Genomic DNA, 16268 nt, shown 5'->3' with positions numbered 1-16268 from the left:
TCTTAAAGGAGGACTGTAGCATCTAATGATGAAACATTATGGAGTCTTAAAGGAGGACTGTAGCATCTAATGATGAAACATTATGGAGTCTTAAAGGAGGACTGTAGCATCTAATGATGAAACATTATGGAGTCTTAAAGGAGGACTGTAGCAACTAATGATGAAACATTATGGAGTATTAAAGGAGGCTTCACCTACAGATGAAACATTATGGAGTCTTAAAGGAGGCATGTAGCATCTAATGATGAAACATTATGGAGTCTTAAAGGAGGACTGTAGCATCTAATGATGAAACATTATGGAGTCTTAAAGGAGGACTGTAGCATCTAATGATGAAACATTATGGAGTCTTAAAGGAGGACTGTAGCATCTAATGATGAAACATTATGGAGTCTTAAAGGAGGACTGTAGCATCTAATGATGAAACATTATGGAGTCTTAAAGGAGGACTGTAGCATCTAATGATGAAACATTATGGAGTCTTAAAGGAGGACTGTAGCATCTAATGATGAAACATTATGGAGTCTTAAAGGAGGACTGTAGCATCTAATGATGAAACATTATGGAGTCTTAAAGGAGGACTGTAGCATCTAATGATGCAACATTATGGAGTCTTAAAGGAGGCCTGTAGCATCTAATGATAAAACATTATGGAGTCTTAAAGGAGGACTGTAGCATCTAATGATGAAACATTATGGAGTCTTAAAGGAGGACTGTAGCATCTAATGATGAAACATTATGGAGTCTTAAAGGAGGACTGTAGCATCTAATGATGAAACATTATGGAGTCTTAAAGGAGGACTGTAGCATCTAATGATGAAACATTATGGAGTCTTAAAGGAGGACTGTAGCATCTAATGATGAAACATTATGGAGTCTTAAAGGAGGACTGTAGCATCTAATGATGAAACATTATGGAGTCTTAAAGGAGGCCTGTAGCATCTAATGATGAAACATTATGGAGTCTTAAAGGAGGACTGTAGCATCTAATGATGAAACATTATGGAGTCTTAAAGGAGGACTGTAGCATCTAATGATGAAACATTATGGAGTCTTAAAGGAGGCCTGGAGCATCTAATGATGAAACATTATGGAGTCTTAAAGGAGGACTGTAGCATCTAATGATAAAACATTATGGAGTCTTAAAGGAGGACTGTAGCATCTAATGATGAAACATTATGGAGTCTTAAAGGAGGCCTGTAGCACCTAATGATGAAACATTATGGAGTCTTAAAGGAGGACTGTAGCATCTAATGATGAAACATTATGGAGTCTTAAAGGAGGACTGTAGCATCTAATGATGAAACATTATGGAGTCTTAAAGGAGGCCTGTAGCATCTAATGATAAAACATTATGGAGTCTTAAAGGAGGACTGTAGCATCTAATGATGAAACATTATGGAGTCTTAAAGGAGGACTGTAGCATCTAATGATGAAACATTATGGAGTCTTAAAGGAGGACTGTAGCATCTAATGATGAAACATTATGGAGTCTTAAAGGAGGACTGTAGCATCTAATGATGAAACATTATGGAGTCTTAAAGGAGGCCTGTAGCATCTAATGATGAAACATTATGGAGTCTTAAAGGAGGACTGTAGCATCTAATGATGAAACATTATGGAGTCTTAAAGGAGGACTGTAGCATCTAATGATGAAACATTATGGAGTCTTAAAGGAGGCCTGGAGCATCTAATGATGAAACATTATGGAGTCTTAAAGGAGGACTGTAGCATCTAATGATGAAACATTATGGAGTCTTAAAGGAGGACTGTAGCATCTAATGATGAAACATTATGGAGTCTTAAAGGAGGACTGTAGCATCTAATGATGAAACATTATGGAGTCTTAAAGGAGGACTGTAGCATCTAATGATGAAACATTATGGAGTCTTAAAGGAGGACTGTAGCATCTAATGATGAAACATTATGGAGTCTTAAAGGAGGCCTGTAGCATCTAATGATGAAACATTATGGAGTCTTAAAGGAGGACTGTAGCATCTAATGATGAAACATTATGGAGTCTTAAAGGAGGACTGTAGCATCTAATGATGAAACATTATGGAGTCTTAAAGGAGGACTGTAGCATCTAATGATGAAACATTATGGAGTCTTAAAGGAGGACTGTAGCATCTAATGATGAAACATTATGGAGTCTTAAAGGAGGACTGTAGCATCTAATGATAAAACATTATGGAGTCTTAAAGGAGGCCTGTAGCATCTGATGATGAAACATTATGGAGTCTTAAAGGAGGACTGTAGCATCTAATGATGAAACATTATGGAGTCTTAAAGGAGGACTGAAGCATCTAATGATGAAACATTATGGAGTCTTAAAGGAGGACTAGGATGAAAAGGGAAAGGAAAGGGCATATCTAGTCAGTCACAGCTGAATGCATTCACTCTAAATGTGTCTTTCTCATTTAACCCAACCCATCTGAATCAGAGAGGTGCGGGGGCTGCCTTAATCGAAGTTCCACGTCATCCGCGTCCGAGGAGCATTTGTTGTTGGGGGATAACTGCTTTGCTCAAGTGCAGAACGGCAGACCTTTCCACCTTGCGGGCGTGGGGATTCGAACCAGTGACCTTTCGGTTACTGGCCCAACACTCTTAACCGTTAGTCTACAAATGTTCCAACTTCAATTAATTATTTCTCAATGATGCTTTAAAGGAGAAGTTTACCCAAAATCCAGAAACTCTGAAGTGATTCCATACTATGAAACCAGTTCAGTGGAGTTTGCCCTCTCTCCCTGTAGTGCTGTACTGAAACAGCTTCAAACACGTATCACGTGACGTTGCTGAATGCAGGCCAAGCTCTGCTACTTTGCCAGTTAATTTGGTATTTTATTAAAGCTATGGCCTTTGGCTTTCACCTGGAATTGTTTATTTATGTCTGAGGAAAAAAAGTTTTTCAATCAATAAAACATATACAAAAATATGATTATCATAGTGAATTCATGACATCTGAATGAACAAGCCTTTTCATACTTTATAATATAGTGCTTTCGGAAAGTATTCAGACCCCTCGACCTTTTCCGTATTCTTTTACGGTGCAGCCTGATTCTAAAATGGATTAAAAATAATTTTTCACTCATCAATCTACACACAATACTCCTTAATGACAGAAACAAAACAGGTTTTTATACATTTTTGCAAATATATATTTAAAAAAAGATACCTTATTTAAATAAGTATTCAGACGTTTTGATATGACACTCGAAATTGAGCTGAGGTGCATCATGTTTCCATTGATCATCCTTGAGATGTTTCTACAACTTACCTGTGGTAAATTCAATGGATTGGACATGATTTGGAAAGGCACACACCTGTTTATAAAAGGTCCCACAGTTGACAAACGCATGTCAGAGCAAATACCAAGCCATGAGGTCAAAGGAATTGTCCTTAGAGCTCCGAGACAGGATTGTGTCACGGCACAGATCTGGGGAAGTGTACCAAAACATTTCTGCAGCATTGAAGGTCCCCAAGAACACAGTGGCCAACATCATTCTTAAAAGGAAGACCTTTGGAACCACCAAGACTCTTCCTAGAGCTGGGCGCCTGGCAACACTGAGAACACTCTAGGCTGTAATCGCTGCTAAAGGTGCTTCAACAAAGTACTGAGTAAAGGGTCTCAATATTTACGTAAATGTGACATTTCAGGTTTTCTTTTTGAAAAAAGGTGAAAAAATTCATACAAACCTGTTTTTTGCTTTGACATTTATGGGGTGTTGTGTATAGATTGATGAGGGGGAAATGAAACAATTTAAAATATCTACAGTGAGGGGAAAAAAGTATTTGATCCCCTGCTGATTTGGTACGTTTGCCCACTGACAAAGAAATGATCAGTCTATCATTTTAATGGTAGGTTTATTTGAACAGTGAGAGACAGAATAACAACAAAAAAATCCAGAAAAACACATGTCAAAAATGTTATAAATTGATTTGCATTTTAATGAGGGAAATAAGTATTTGACCCCTCTGCAAAACATGACTTAGTACATTGGCAAAACCCTTGTTGGCAATCACAGAGGTCAGATGTTTCTTGTAGTTGGCCACCAGGTTTGCACACATCTCAGGAGGGATTTTGTCCCACTCCTCTTTGCAGATCTTCTCCAAGTCATTAAGGATTCGAGGCTGACGTTTGGCAACTCGAACCTTCAGCTCCCTCCACAGATTTACTATGGGATTAAGGTCTGGAGACTGACTAGGCCACTCCAGGACCTTAATGTGCTTCTTCTTGAGCCACTCCTTTGTTGCCTTGGCCGTGTGTTTTGGGTCATTGTCATGCTGGAATACCCATCCACGACCCATTTTCAATGCCCTGGCTGAGGGAAGGAGGTTCTCACCCAAGATTTGACGGTACATGGCCCCATCCATCGTCCCTTTGATGCGGTGAAGTTGGCCTGTCCCCTTAGCAGAAAAACACCCCCAAAGCATAATGTTTCCACCTCCATGTTTGATGGTGGGGATGGTGTTCTTGGGGTCATAGGCAGCATTCCTCCTCCTCCAAACACAGCAAGTTGAGTTGATTCCAAGGAGCTCGATTTTGGTCTCATCTGACCACAACACTTTCACCCAGTTCTCCTCTGAATCATTCAGATGTTCATTGGCAAACTTCAGACGGGCCTGTATATGTGCTTTCTTGAGCGGGGGGACCTCGCGGGCGCTGCAGGATTTCAGTCCTTCACGGCGTAGTATGTTACCAATTGTTTTCTTGGTGACTATGGTCCCAGCTGCCTTGAGATCATTGACAAGATCCTCCCGTGTAGTTCTGGGCTGATTCCTCACCGTTCTCATGATCATTGCAACTCCACGAGGTGAGATCTTGCATGGAGCCCCAGGCAGAGGGAGATTGACCACGCTTTTGTGTTTCTTCCATTTGCGAATAATCGCACCAACTGTTGTCTCCTTCTCACCAAGCTGCTTGGCGATGGTCTTGTAGCCTTGTGTAGGTCTACAATCTTGTCCCTGACATCCTTGGAGAGCTCTTTGGTCTTGGCCATGGTGGAGAGTTTGGAATCTGATTGATTGATTGCTTCTGTGGACAGGTGTCTTTTATACAGGTAACAAACTGAGATTAGGAGCACTCCCTTTAAGAGTGTGCTCCTAATCTCAGATCATTACCTGTATAAAAGACACCTGGGAGACATAAATCTTTCTGATTGAGAGGGGGTCAAATACTTATTTAGCTAATTAAAATGCAAATCAATTTATAACATTTCTGACATGCGTTTTTCTGGATGTTTTTGTTATTCTGTCTCTCACTGTTCAAATAAACCTACCATTAAAATTATAGACTGATCATTTCTTTGTCAGTGGGCAAACGTACAAAATCAGCAGGGGATCAAATACTTTTTTCCCCTCACTGTATTTTAGAATAAGGCTGTAACAAAAATGTGTAAAAAGTCAAGGGGTCTGAATACTTTCCGAGAGCATTGTATGTACAGTACTACTCAAACGTTAGGACACAGCACATGCTTTTCCAACAGTCTTGAAGGAGTTCCCACATATGCTGAGCACTTGTTGGCTGCTTTTCCTTCACTCTGCGGTCCATCTCATCCCAAACCATCTCAATTGGGTTGAGGTCGGGGGATTGTGCAGGCCAGGTCATCTGATGCAGCGCTCCATCACTCTCCTTCTTGGTAACATAGCCCTTACACAGCCTGGAGATGTGTTGGGTCATTGTCTTGTTGAAAAACAAATGATAGTCCCACTGAGCCCAAACCAGATGTGATGGCGTATCGCTGCAGAATTCTGTGGTAGCCATGCTGGTTAAGTGTGCCTTGAATTCTAAATATATCACAGACAGTTTCACCAGCAAAGCACCCCCACACCATCACACCACCTCCGTGCTTTACGGTGGGAAATACACATGCAGAGATCATCCGTTCACCCACACCGTGTCTCACGAAGACATGGCGGTTTGAACCAAAAATCTCCAATTTGGACTCCAGACCAAAGGATACATTTCCACCGGTCTAATGTCCATTGCTCGTGTTTCTTGGCCCAAGCAAGTCTCTTCTTCTTATTGGTGTCCTTTAGTAGTGGTTTCTTTGCAGCAATTCGACCATGACGGCCTGATTCAAACAGTCTCCTCTGAACAGTTGATGTTGAGATGTGTCTGTTACTTGAACTCTGTGAAGCATTTATTTGGGCTGCTATTTCTGAGGCTGGTAACTCTAATGAACTTATCCTCTGCAGCAGAGGTAACTCTGGGTCTTCCATTCCTGTGGCGGTCCTCATGAGAGCCAGTTTCATCATAGCGCTTGATGGTTTTTGTGACTGCACTTGAAGAAACTTTAAAAGTTCTTGAAATGTTCCGAATTGACTGACCTTCATGTCGTAAAGTAATGATGGACTGTTGTTTCTCATTGCTTATTTGAGCTGTTCTTGCCGTAATAGGGTTGTCTTCTGTATACCCCCCCTACCTTGTCACAACACAACTGATTGGCTCAAACGCATTAAGAAGGAAATAAATTGCACAAATAAACTTTTAAGAAGGTACACCTGTTAATTGAAATGCATTCCAGGTGACTACTTCATGAAGCTGGATGAGAGAATGCCAAGAGTGTGCAAAGCTGTCATCAAGGCAAAGGGAGGCTATTTGAAGAATCTCAAATATAAAAAATATACTTTGATTTCTTAAAAACTTTTTGGGTTACTACATGATTCCATATGTGTTATTTCATAGTTTTGATATCTTCACTATTATTCTATAATGAAGTTAATATTAAAAATAAATAATTAACCCAGGAAAGAGTAGGTGTTCTAAATCTTTTGACCGGTAGTGTATATTTATTGAACAAAAATATAAATGCAACAATTTCAACGATTTACAGTTCATATAAGCCAACCCTCTTCCTGGAGATCTACTGTCCTGTAGGTTTTCAGTCCAACTCTAATTTAGCATATCTGATTCAGTGTGTTAAGGTCTTGTTGAGCAGCTAATAAGTGGAATCAGGTGTGTTAAATTAGAGCTGGCCTGATAACCCACAGGACGGTACATCTCCAGGAAGAGGGGGGTTGGGCAGCCTTGATATAAGCAAATCAGTCAGTGTAAATAAATTCATTAGGCACTAATCTATGGACTTAACATGACTGGGCAGGGGCACAGCCATTGGTGGGCCTTTTAATATGACTGGGCAGGGGCACAGCCATTGGTGGGCCTTTTAATATGACTGGGCAGGGGCACAGCCATTGGTGGGCCTTTTAATATGACTGGGCAGGGGCACAGCCATTGGTGGGCCTTTTAATATGACTGGGCAGGGGCACAAATTAGTGCACAACATTTGAGAAATAAGCTTTCGTGCGCTTGTAAAAATTCAGGGATCTTTTTTTTCAGCTCATGAAAGATTGGACCAACACTTGCGTTTTATATTTTTAGGAACAAAATATTTCACATTCTTTTTGACTTTACCTAAAATATAATGACATTAGTGATCGTCAAAATGTCAAAAATGTGTGAATGTCTAAATCAGAAAAATTGCCATTTAAAACAGCACGTGTCGGACCCTTTCGACAACAGGGAGATGTTACTGATGTGTCTGTCTCCAATGTAAAAAAAACACAATTACTTTTTAACTTATTTTAGGTTTAAGGAAATGTGTAGGTCGCATTCTGTATCATACCGCTATTAAGGTTATAAATGTAAAACCACCTGGTATCATACCGCTATTAAGGTTATAAATGTAAAACCACCTGGTATCATACAACTATTAAGGTTATAAATGTAAAACCACCTGGTATCATACAACTATTAAGGTTATAAATGTAAAACCACCTGGTATCATACAACTATTAAGGTTATAAATGTAAAACCACCTGGTATCATACCAGGTACAACCGAAAAAGAAAAGCCGCACACTCTAGGAGCTCAGATGCAATAATTGAATATCCTAATAACCAACTGCGAGCAGTGTGGAAAGAGTTTTAGCTGTTTAGGAAGCCTGAAAGGTCATGAACGAATACACACAGGGGAAAAGCCTTACCACTGCTCCCATTGTGGAAAGAGTTTTAGCCATTTAGAAAGCCTGGAAAGACATGAGAGGAAACACAGGGGAGAAGTCTTACCACTGCTCCCGTTGTGGAAAGAGTTTTAATCGGTTAGACAACCTGAAAAGACGAGCAAATACACATAGAAGCGAAGCCACACCACTGCTCCCAGTGTGGAAAGACTTTTAACCAGTTAAGAAAGCTGAAAGAACACAAGAGAATTCACACAGGGGAGAAGCCTTACAAATGTTCAGACTGTGGGAAGAGATATTACTCATCACAGTCACATAAAAAGTATGTGAGAATCCACACAGGAGAGAAGAAGCCTTACTTCTCCTAGTGTGTAAATTGATATTTCACATCACATTGACTTAATTACTTCTCCTAGTGTGTAACATTGACTTAATTACTTCTCCTAGTGTGTAAATTGATATTTAACATCGACTTAAAGTTAATCAGAGAACATACACAGTGCTCCCATTGTCTTATATTGTTGACATGAGAATGTGTTTACTTGTTTATACCATATTAAATGTAATTGTACAAAGTATACTCAAAAATATATTTGTATGTGTTTATTAGAAAACATGAATTGAATATGGAGTGTGTCAGTTTGAATATAGAGTAGATCAGATGTGTTTAAATTGTCATTTTTTAAACTCTGACTGTGTGTGTTTATCTGGGTGTGTCATTCCTCCAGCTCTACAGGTAATCAAGTGATATTTGGATGTGATGCATTTGGCTCCATTGTTTACATTTGCATTGTTGGCCCACTGATGATTTAATGAAATGGAAATGTTCACGGACTCTGTAATGGAATTGTTTTATTGTATGTGTCCACATAACTGAGTCCACATAACTGAGTATGTGACTAACCTTGTGAAACTGTCCTATTATAATCTTCTGTTCTTGTGAGTATCATCCTGTGTTAAAAACCAGCTTGCACCTGCGTCCTTGTATAAATAAAGTCCGGCCCAGGAACAGGAAACTATAAAGATATGTGCTCATCACCCAATGCTTTGGAATTCATACTGTCTACACTGCACTGTGTAACGCTGTTATTCTCTCTGAGATCAGAAATAAAGAATCTTGGTTTGACAGGGGGGTTCGGGAGACACTGTGGCCCCATCCGATGATACCCCCAGACAGGGCCAACCAGGCAGGATATAACCCCACCCACTTTGCCAAAGCACAGCCCCCACACCACCAGAGGGATATCAACAGACCACCAACCTACTACCCTGAGACAAGGCTGAGTATAGCCCACGAAGATCTCCTCCACTGCACGAGCCCGAGGGAGCGACAAACCGGACAGGAAGATAATGTCAGTTACTCAACCCAATCAAGTGATGCACCCCTCCTAGGGACGGCATGGAAAGCACCAGTAAGCCAGGGAAACAGCCCCGTAATAGGGTCAGAGGCAGAGAATCCCAATGGAGAGACAGGAACCTAAATCTAAATATTAATATTAAGCTTCTACGTCTGTGTACAGGAAAGTATTATTTGTAAGACGTAGGAGAAAATATATCAGCTTATTGTTAAATTATTACGACATTCTTTGCCAATACGAACGATGTAGTAAATATTGTTTCCAAACTGCGTTACCCACTCCAGTCAGCAGATGGCGATGTGAGTCTTTCAGGTGATGATTCTAGCGTGACGTATAATGGACTGGACGGGACACTTCTTCAGCAACATCACACGGCTACTCTTTTAACCACCTCGGTAGCTTGCTAGCCAACATAAAACCGAAAGATTGAGGCTTTAGACCATGTTTATGTACATTAGCTAATCTCAGTGTTTTAAACACATTTCTTTTGACGTAACATTATCTACTGGGTAACTTTAACCTAATTGGAAACGTGTTCAGATTGATGCTGAGCCTACCACTAGGCTAGTCGCTAATGCTAACTAGCTAGCTAACTAGCTAACATCCCCGACCATGAGCTCACTAAACTACTCCTCCCCTGCTAAAGAAGAGGAGGTCTGGTGTATGGAGAAAGAAGCTCTGGGGCTGAACATTGCCGTGAAACAAGAAGAGGAGGATGTTACAGTGAAAGGAGAGGAAGAAGCTTTCAGAATGATAAAGGAGGAAGAGGAGGCTATTACACTGAAAGAAGAGGAGGATGTTACAGTGAAAGAAGAGAAAGATCCGTTTGGAGTGAAAGAGGAAGAGGGGATAGAGGCTGTCACAGTGGAAGAAGAGGAGGTAGAAGCTTTCAGAATGATAAAGGAGGAAGAGGACGCTGGTGTATTGAAAGAAGAAGAGGAGGATGTTATAGTGAAAAAAGAGGAAGAACCTTTTAGAGAGGAAGAGGATGGTATCTCAATAAAGGTGAAGAAGGAAGACATTTTTGGAGTGAAAGAGCAGGAGGAGGAGACAGAAGATCAGATTAACACCAGTTGAGTACTGTCTTAAAAACAGGGGCACACACTATGCAGTTCTTGAACTAATGTGTGGTTTTTAAGGGGCATTCTACTGAAGTTATATACTTCAATATGTTGTTCAGTACTGTTTAAATTGTTAAAGGTTCAATCTGCAATTGGTACATATATTTTTTGGACTTTTAAATTAGCTTTAATTAATTCTCCATGTGGTCTACATTAAAGTGCACCTCATCTAATATAACAGGCTTTTAAAATTCAAAATTGGTGCTTAATTTCTACTTAAAATATCAAATGGACGCAAAAGGCACCCAATTTGTGGAACTACCTTTTCACATTTGCATCATAAACAATATTTTATGAAATCGTGATGAAAGTGGCCATTTTAGGCCCTGTTTAGATATATTAATGCCTATTGTAAGACCCTATGATTGCAATAGAAGATAATACGTTTACCATCTGTTTGATGTTCTCATTCACACAGGAGAGAGACATGACTATCATGGATCCACTGGGGAGCCTCAACAACATCCTGATGCTGACGAGGCAGAGAAGAGTCTCTCCAGATCAGAACACCAGATGGTACAGCTTGGTCTGGTCTAGCATACAGCTTGCTCTATCGGGGTCTGGGTTTCTGTAAAGCACTTCATGACAACAGTGACATCAGCATCCATAATGATATGTGTCTGTGTCTCCTCTTTATGGTTACCAGGACAACGCTAGCCCTTCCTCCCTCCCAGAGTCCCTGTGTCGTACCTCTCCCAGTAGCACCTTACTGCTGGGTCTGAAGAGGTTGTCTGTGCGGCTGGTGGACTGCAGGAAAACAACGGGGCTGAGTGGAACTGTGAGAGGAGGAGAAGAGAAGAAAGGAGCAGATTTTACTCATCAAAGTAAGTGCTGTAGTTTAGTTTGAACAAATAAAATAGATCTGCCCACTGGTATCTGTTACCAGGACAACCAGCAGAGTTCTGTTAGTTGACATGAAGATAGACTGGTATCTGTTACCAGGACAACCAGCAGAGTTCTGTTAGTTGACACGAAGATAGACTGGTATCTGTTACCAGGACAACCAGCAGAGGTATGTTAGTTGACATGAAGATAGACTGGTGGATATGGTTGTTATGAATATCATAACACTGAAAAAGGATTCTGCCAATGAAAAGAGAGAAACCAATAGACTATATAAAACCTTGATGAAAGTTAGATTTAGAGAGAACGTTTCAAGATGATCCAATATAAGGTGCATGTTTTACAAAAACATTTCCTAAAAACATTAGCTAATTTTCCCCCAACATCGGACACCCCCTAACTTCGGACACTCTAGTGGTTGGAGGACTAAATCACCTCGAGTTCGACGTTTAAATGGACTGGAAAATAACTGTACGTTTTGCGACTAACGACACCCTTCTAGCTAGCTGACCACCGATTTTCATTGCTATTTTTGTAAGTTAAGTTCGGTTTGCATATTGTAAAATTTGACGGCGCGACAGACCACACATCATTTAATATCCAACTTTTTACCTCTGAAATATAGCTAACGCATTTTCTAATGTTACTAGCTTAGTTGCTAAATGTTGATAGAACTGCTAAGACAGCAAAAAGGAAAGAAATTGTAAGCGTTAGATAATACATATCACGAAAACAGCTGAATGTTGTCAAGCTTTACCTTTTCAGAATTGGAGTCCTCTGACGGAGGCGTTTTGCACAATCTGCAAAAATGTATTTGGAATTTTGAACCATTAACTTTTTGACACCTATCACTGTTGGCTATGTTTCATCTTACAACAGCTACATAGAGGCAGTATTTAGTCAAATTTTACAATGTATGCATCAATATGAAACTAATTGGGACACTCATTTTCATTACAGATAACATCAAACAAAAAACGTGGGTACATTTTCAGTTAATGTGAAAACTTTCATCACCTTTCAATGCCTTAGCTCTGAAATGTAAATGTTTATACATATTCAGATTGAGTTATCTGTCTAAAATGTGTATAGTATGCCAAGTTATTTAGCTACATGTATTTACCACCACAGCATGGAGAAAGTCAAGAGGAAGCAGTGGAGTGAGGTGGATATGTTCCATGCCATGGAGGACTGCGGGGCAGGGATGGCTATCCGCCATGCTGCCAAGGTTAGGCATCTTTTGTTTTTAGGAGATTACCATGTGTATGTGAATTTTATCTGCTAGTAACAGTTTTATTTTCTTATCTACCAAGGTACATGGTGTACCTCGGCAGACCCTGGCGTACAGGCTGAGCGGCCGGGGGACCCATGTTTGTCGCCGTGGACCACCCACATTGCTTGCACCAGAGGATGAAAATTCTCTGGTGCAGTACTGTATCTACTGCGCCAGCCATGGGTTCCCCTTCACCAGACAGAGGCTGATGAAATACGCCGACAAAATACGCAGGTATTTGGTGTTCTATGTATGTAGATTGGTGGACTGACTGTTCTCAATGTGTGTGATGTAAATGTGGATGTGTATGGTGATGCCAAAACAAACATTTTCATCCTGGATGGACAATTATACATTCTATTCTATTGTAGGTTTCGGCACCCAGGGGAAACAATCCCACCACTGGGGAAGAGGTGGTGGGAATTGTTCAGGAAGAGGCACAAGAACCTGAGCATAAGGAGGCTGGACACCCTGGACAGGGGGAGAGCTGAGTGTGCATCACCACTGCCAGTGCCTCCCAGTGTGCAACACCTGTAGGAGCCGCCGGAGTCCCCAGCTGCAGAAGAAGGCCACGTGCCTACTCTCCCGGCCACACCATCGTTGGCCCCTCAACCCCACCATTACAAACACCAGCTCCTCCAAGCCATTGTCGGCGGTTTTGTCCACCACCACCACGATGCACCCCCGTCCCCCGTCTGTCACCACCAACACGGCCTCCTCTGGACCAACTGCCTCCTACGTCTCCCCTGGTCACACCACCATAGCAGCCTCGTATGGGAAGTGGAGTGGTCTGCTATTGGCCGGTTATAAAATGGCCCATAACTGTAACACTAGCAGAGATCCTGGACCTGATATATCCTTACAGTATATTATGTTCAACAATATATAGAAAAATAATCTAAAATGTTATATTTTCAATATTCATTTTTATGTTTTTCAATATTAATAAATTAATGTAATTCATTTTTTTACTAAATTAAAATACTGCTCATATTACAGGTCAAGTGGTAAAGATTAATATGACCCATTGTTGCTTTGTAGCCTGTAGCATCTAATGATGAAACATTATGGAGTCTTAAAGGAGGACTGTAGCATCTAATGATGAAACATTATGGAGTCTTAAAGGAGGACTGTAGCATCTAATGATGAAACATTATGGAGTATTAAAGGAGGACTGTAGCATCTAATGATGAAACATTATGGAGTCTTAAAGGAGGACTGTAGCATCTAATGATGAAACATTATGGAGTCTTAAAGGAGGACTGTAGCATCTAATGATGAAACATTATGGAGTCTTAAAGGAGGACTGTAGCATCTAATGATGAAACATTATGGAGTCTTAAAGGAGGACTGTAGCATCTAATGATGAAACATTATGGAGTCTTAAAGGAGGACTGTAGCAACTAATGATGAAACATTATGGAGTATTAAAGGAGGCTTCACCTACAGATGAAACATTATGGAGTCTTAAAGGAGGCCTGTAGCATCTAATGATGAAACATTATGGAGTCTTAAAGGAGGACTGTAGCATCTAATGATGAAACATTATGGAGTCTTAAAGGAGGACTGTAGCATCTAATGATGAAACATTATGGAGTCTTAAAGGAGGACTGTAGCATCTAATGATGAAACATTATGGAGTCTTAAAGGAGGACTGTAGCATCTAATGATGAAACATTATGGAGTCTTAAAGGAGGACTGTAGCATCTAATGATGAAACATTATGGAGTCTTAAAGGAGGACTGTAGCATCTAATGATGAAACATTATGGAGTCTTAAAGGAGGACTGTAGCATCTAATGATGAAACATTATGGAGTCTTAAAGGAGGACTGTAGCATCTAATGATGCAACATTATGGAGTCTTAAAGGAGGCCTGTAGCATCTAATGATAAAACATTATGGAGTCTTAAAGGAGGACTGTAGCATCTAATGATGAAACATTATGGAGTCTTAAAGGAGGACTGTAGCATCTAATGATGAAACATTATGGAGTCTTAAAGGAGGACTGTAGCATCTAATGATGAAACATTATGGAGTCTTAAAGGAGGACTGTAGCATCTAATGATGAAACATTATGGAGTCTTAAAGGAGGACTGTAGCATCTAATGATGAAACATTATGGAGTCTTAAAGGAGGACTGTAGCATCTAATGATGAAACATTATGGAGTCTTAAAGGAGGACTGTAGCATCTAATGATGAAACATTATGGAGTCTTAAAGGAGGACTGTAGCATCTAATGATGAAACATTATGGAGTCTTAAAGGAGGCCTGTAGCATCTAATGATAAAACATTATGGAGTCTTAAAGGAGGACTGTAGCATCTAATGATGAAACATTATGGAGTCTTAAAGGAGGACTGTAGCATCTAATGATGAAACATTATGGAGTCTTAAAGGAGGACTGTAGCATCTACTGATGAAACATTATGGAGTCTTAAAGGAGGACTGTAGCATCTAATGATGAAACATTATGGAGTCTTAAAGGAGGCCTGTAGCATCTAATGATGAAACATTATGGAGTCTTAAAGGAGGACTGTAGCATCTAATGATGAAACATTATGGAGTCTTAAAGGAGGACTGTAGCATCTAATGATGAAACATTATGGAGTCTTAAAGGAGGCCTGGAGCATCTAATGATGAAACATTATGGAGTCTTAAAGGAGGACTGTAGCATCTAATGATGAAACATTATGGAGTCTTAAAGGAGGACTGTAGCATCTAATGATGAAACATTATGGAGTCTTAAAGGAGGCCTGTAGCACCTAATGATGAAACATTATGGAGTCTTAAAGGAGGACTGTAGCATCTAATGATGAAACATTATGGAGTCTTAAAGGAGGACTGTAGCATCTAATGATGAAACATTATGGAGTCTTAAAGGAGGCCTGTAGCATCTAATGATAAAACATTATGGAGTCTTAAAGGAGGACTGTAGCATCTAATGATGAAACATTATGGAGTCTTAAAGGAGGACTGTAGCATCTAATGATGAAACATTATGGAGTCTTAAAGGAGGACTGTAGCATCTAATGATGAAACATTATGGAGTCTTAAAGGAGGCCTGTAGCATCTAATGATGAAACATTATGGAGTCTTAAAGGAGGACTGTAGCATCTAATGATGAAAAATTATGGAGTCTTAAAGGAGGACTGTAGCATCTAATGATGAAACATTATGGAGTCTTAAAGGAGGCCTGGAGCATCTAATGATGAAACATTATGGAGTCTTAAAGGAGGACTGTAGCATCTAATGATGAAACATTATGGAGTCTTAAAGGAGGACTGTAGCATCTAATGATGAAACATTATGGAGTCTTAGAGGAGGACTGTAGCATCTAATGATGAAACATTATGGAGTCTTAAAGGAGGACTGTAGCATCTAATGATGAAACATTATGGAGTCTTAAAGGAGGACTGTAGCATCTAATGATGAAACATTATGGAGTCTTAAAGGAGGCCTGTAGCATCTAATGATGAAACATTATGGAGTCTTAAAGGAGGACTGTAGCATCTAATGATGAAACATTATGGAGTCTTAAAGGAGGACTGTAGCATCTAATGATGAAACATTATGGAGTCTTAAAGGAGGACTGTAGCATCTAATGATGAAACATTATGGAGTCTTAAAGGAGGACTGTAGCATCTAATGATGAAACATTATGGAGTCTTAATGGAGGACTGTAGCATCTAATGATGAAACATTATGGAGTCT

General features: G+C 40.0%; 1 protein-coding gene across 1 annotated transcript; it reads left to right on the top strand.

Annotated features, from left to right (window-relative positions):
- Positions 1-9827: 9827 nt before the first annotated feature.
- On the top strand, positions 9828-13680 carry LOC311122623 (uncharacterized protein). The gene is made up of 6 exons (XM_084196964.1): positions 9828-10391; positions 10859-10956; positions 11087-11264; positions 12415-12511; positions 12597-12790; positions 12928-13680. Exons 1-5 carry the CDS (start codon positions 9932-9934, stop codon positions 12634-12636), a joined length of 873 nt encoding a protein of 290 aa, XP_084053090.1. The 5' UTR covers positions 9828-9931; the 3' UTR covers positions 12637-12790; positions 12928-13680.
- The last annotated feature ends 2588 nt before the right edge of the window (positions 13681-16268 follow it).

The sequence above is a fragment of the Coregonus lavaretus genome (genome assembly GCF_964263955.1).
Source record: "Coregonus lavaretus genome assembly, contig: HAP1_SCAFFOLD_774, whole genome shotgun sequence".
Classification (NCBI taxonomy): domain Eukaryota; kingdom Metazoa; phylum Chordata; class Actinopteri; order Salmoniformes; family Salmonidae; genus Coregonus; species Coregonus lavaretus.
Note: the sequence above shows the minus strand (reverse complement) of the source record. Positions and strands in the feature narration are given on the sequence as shown.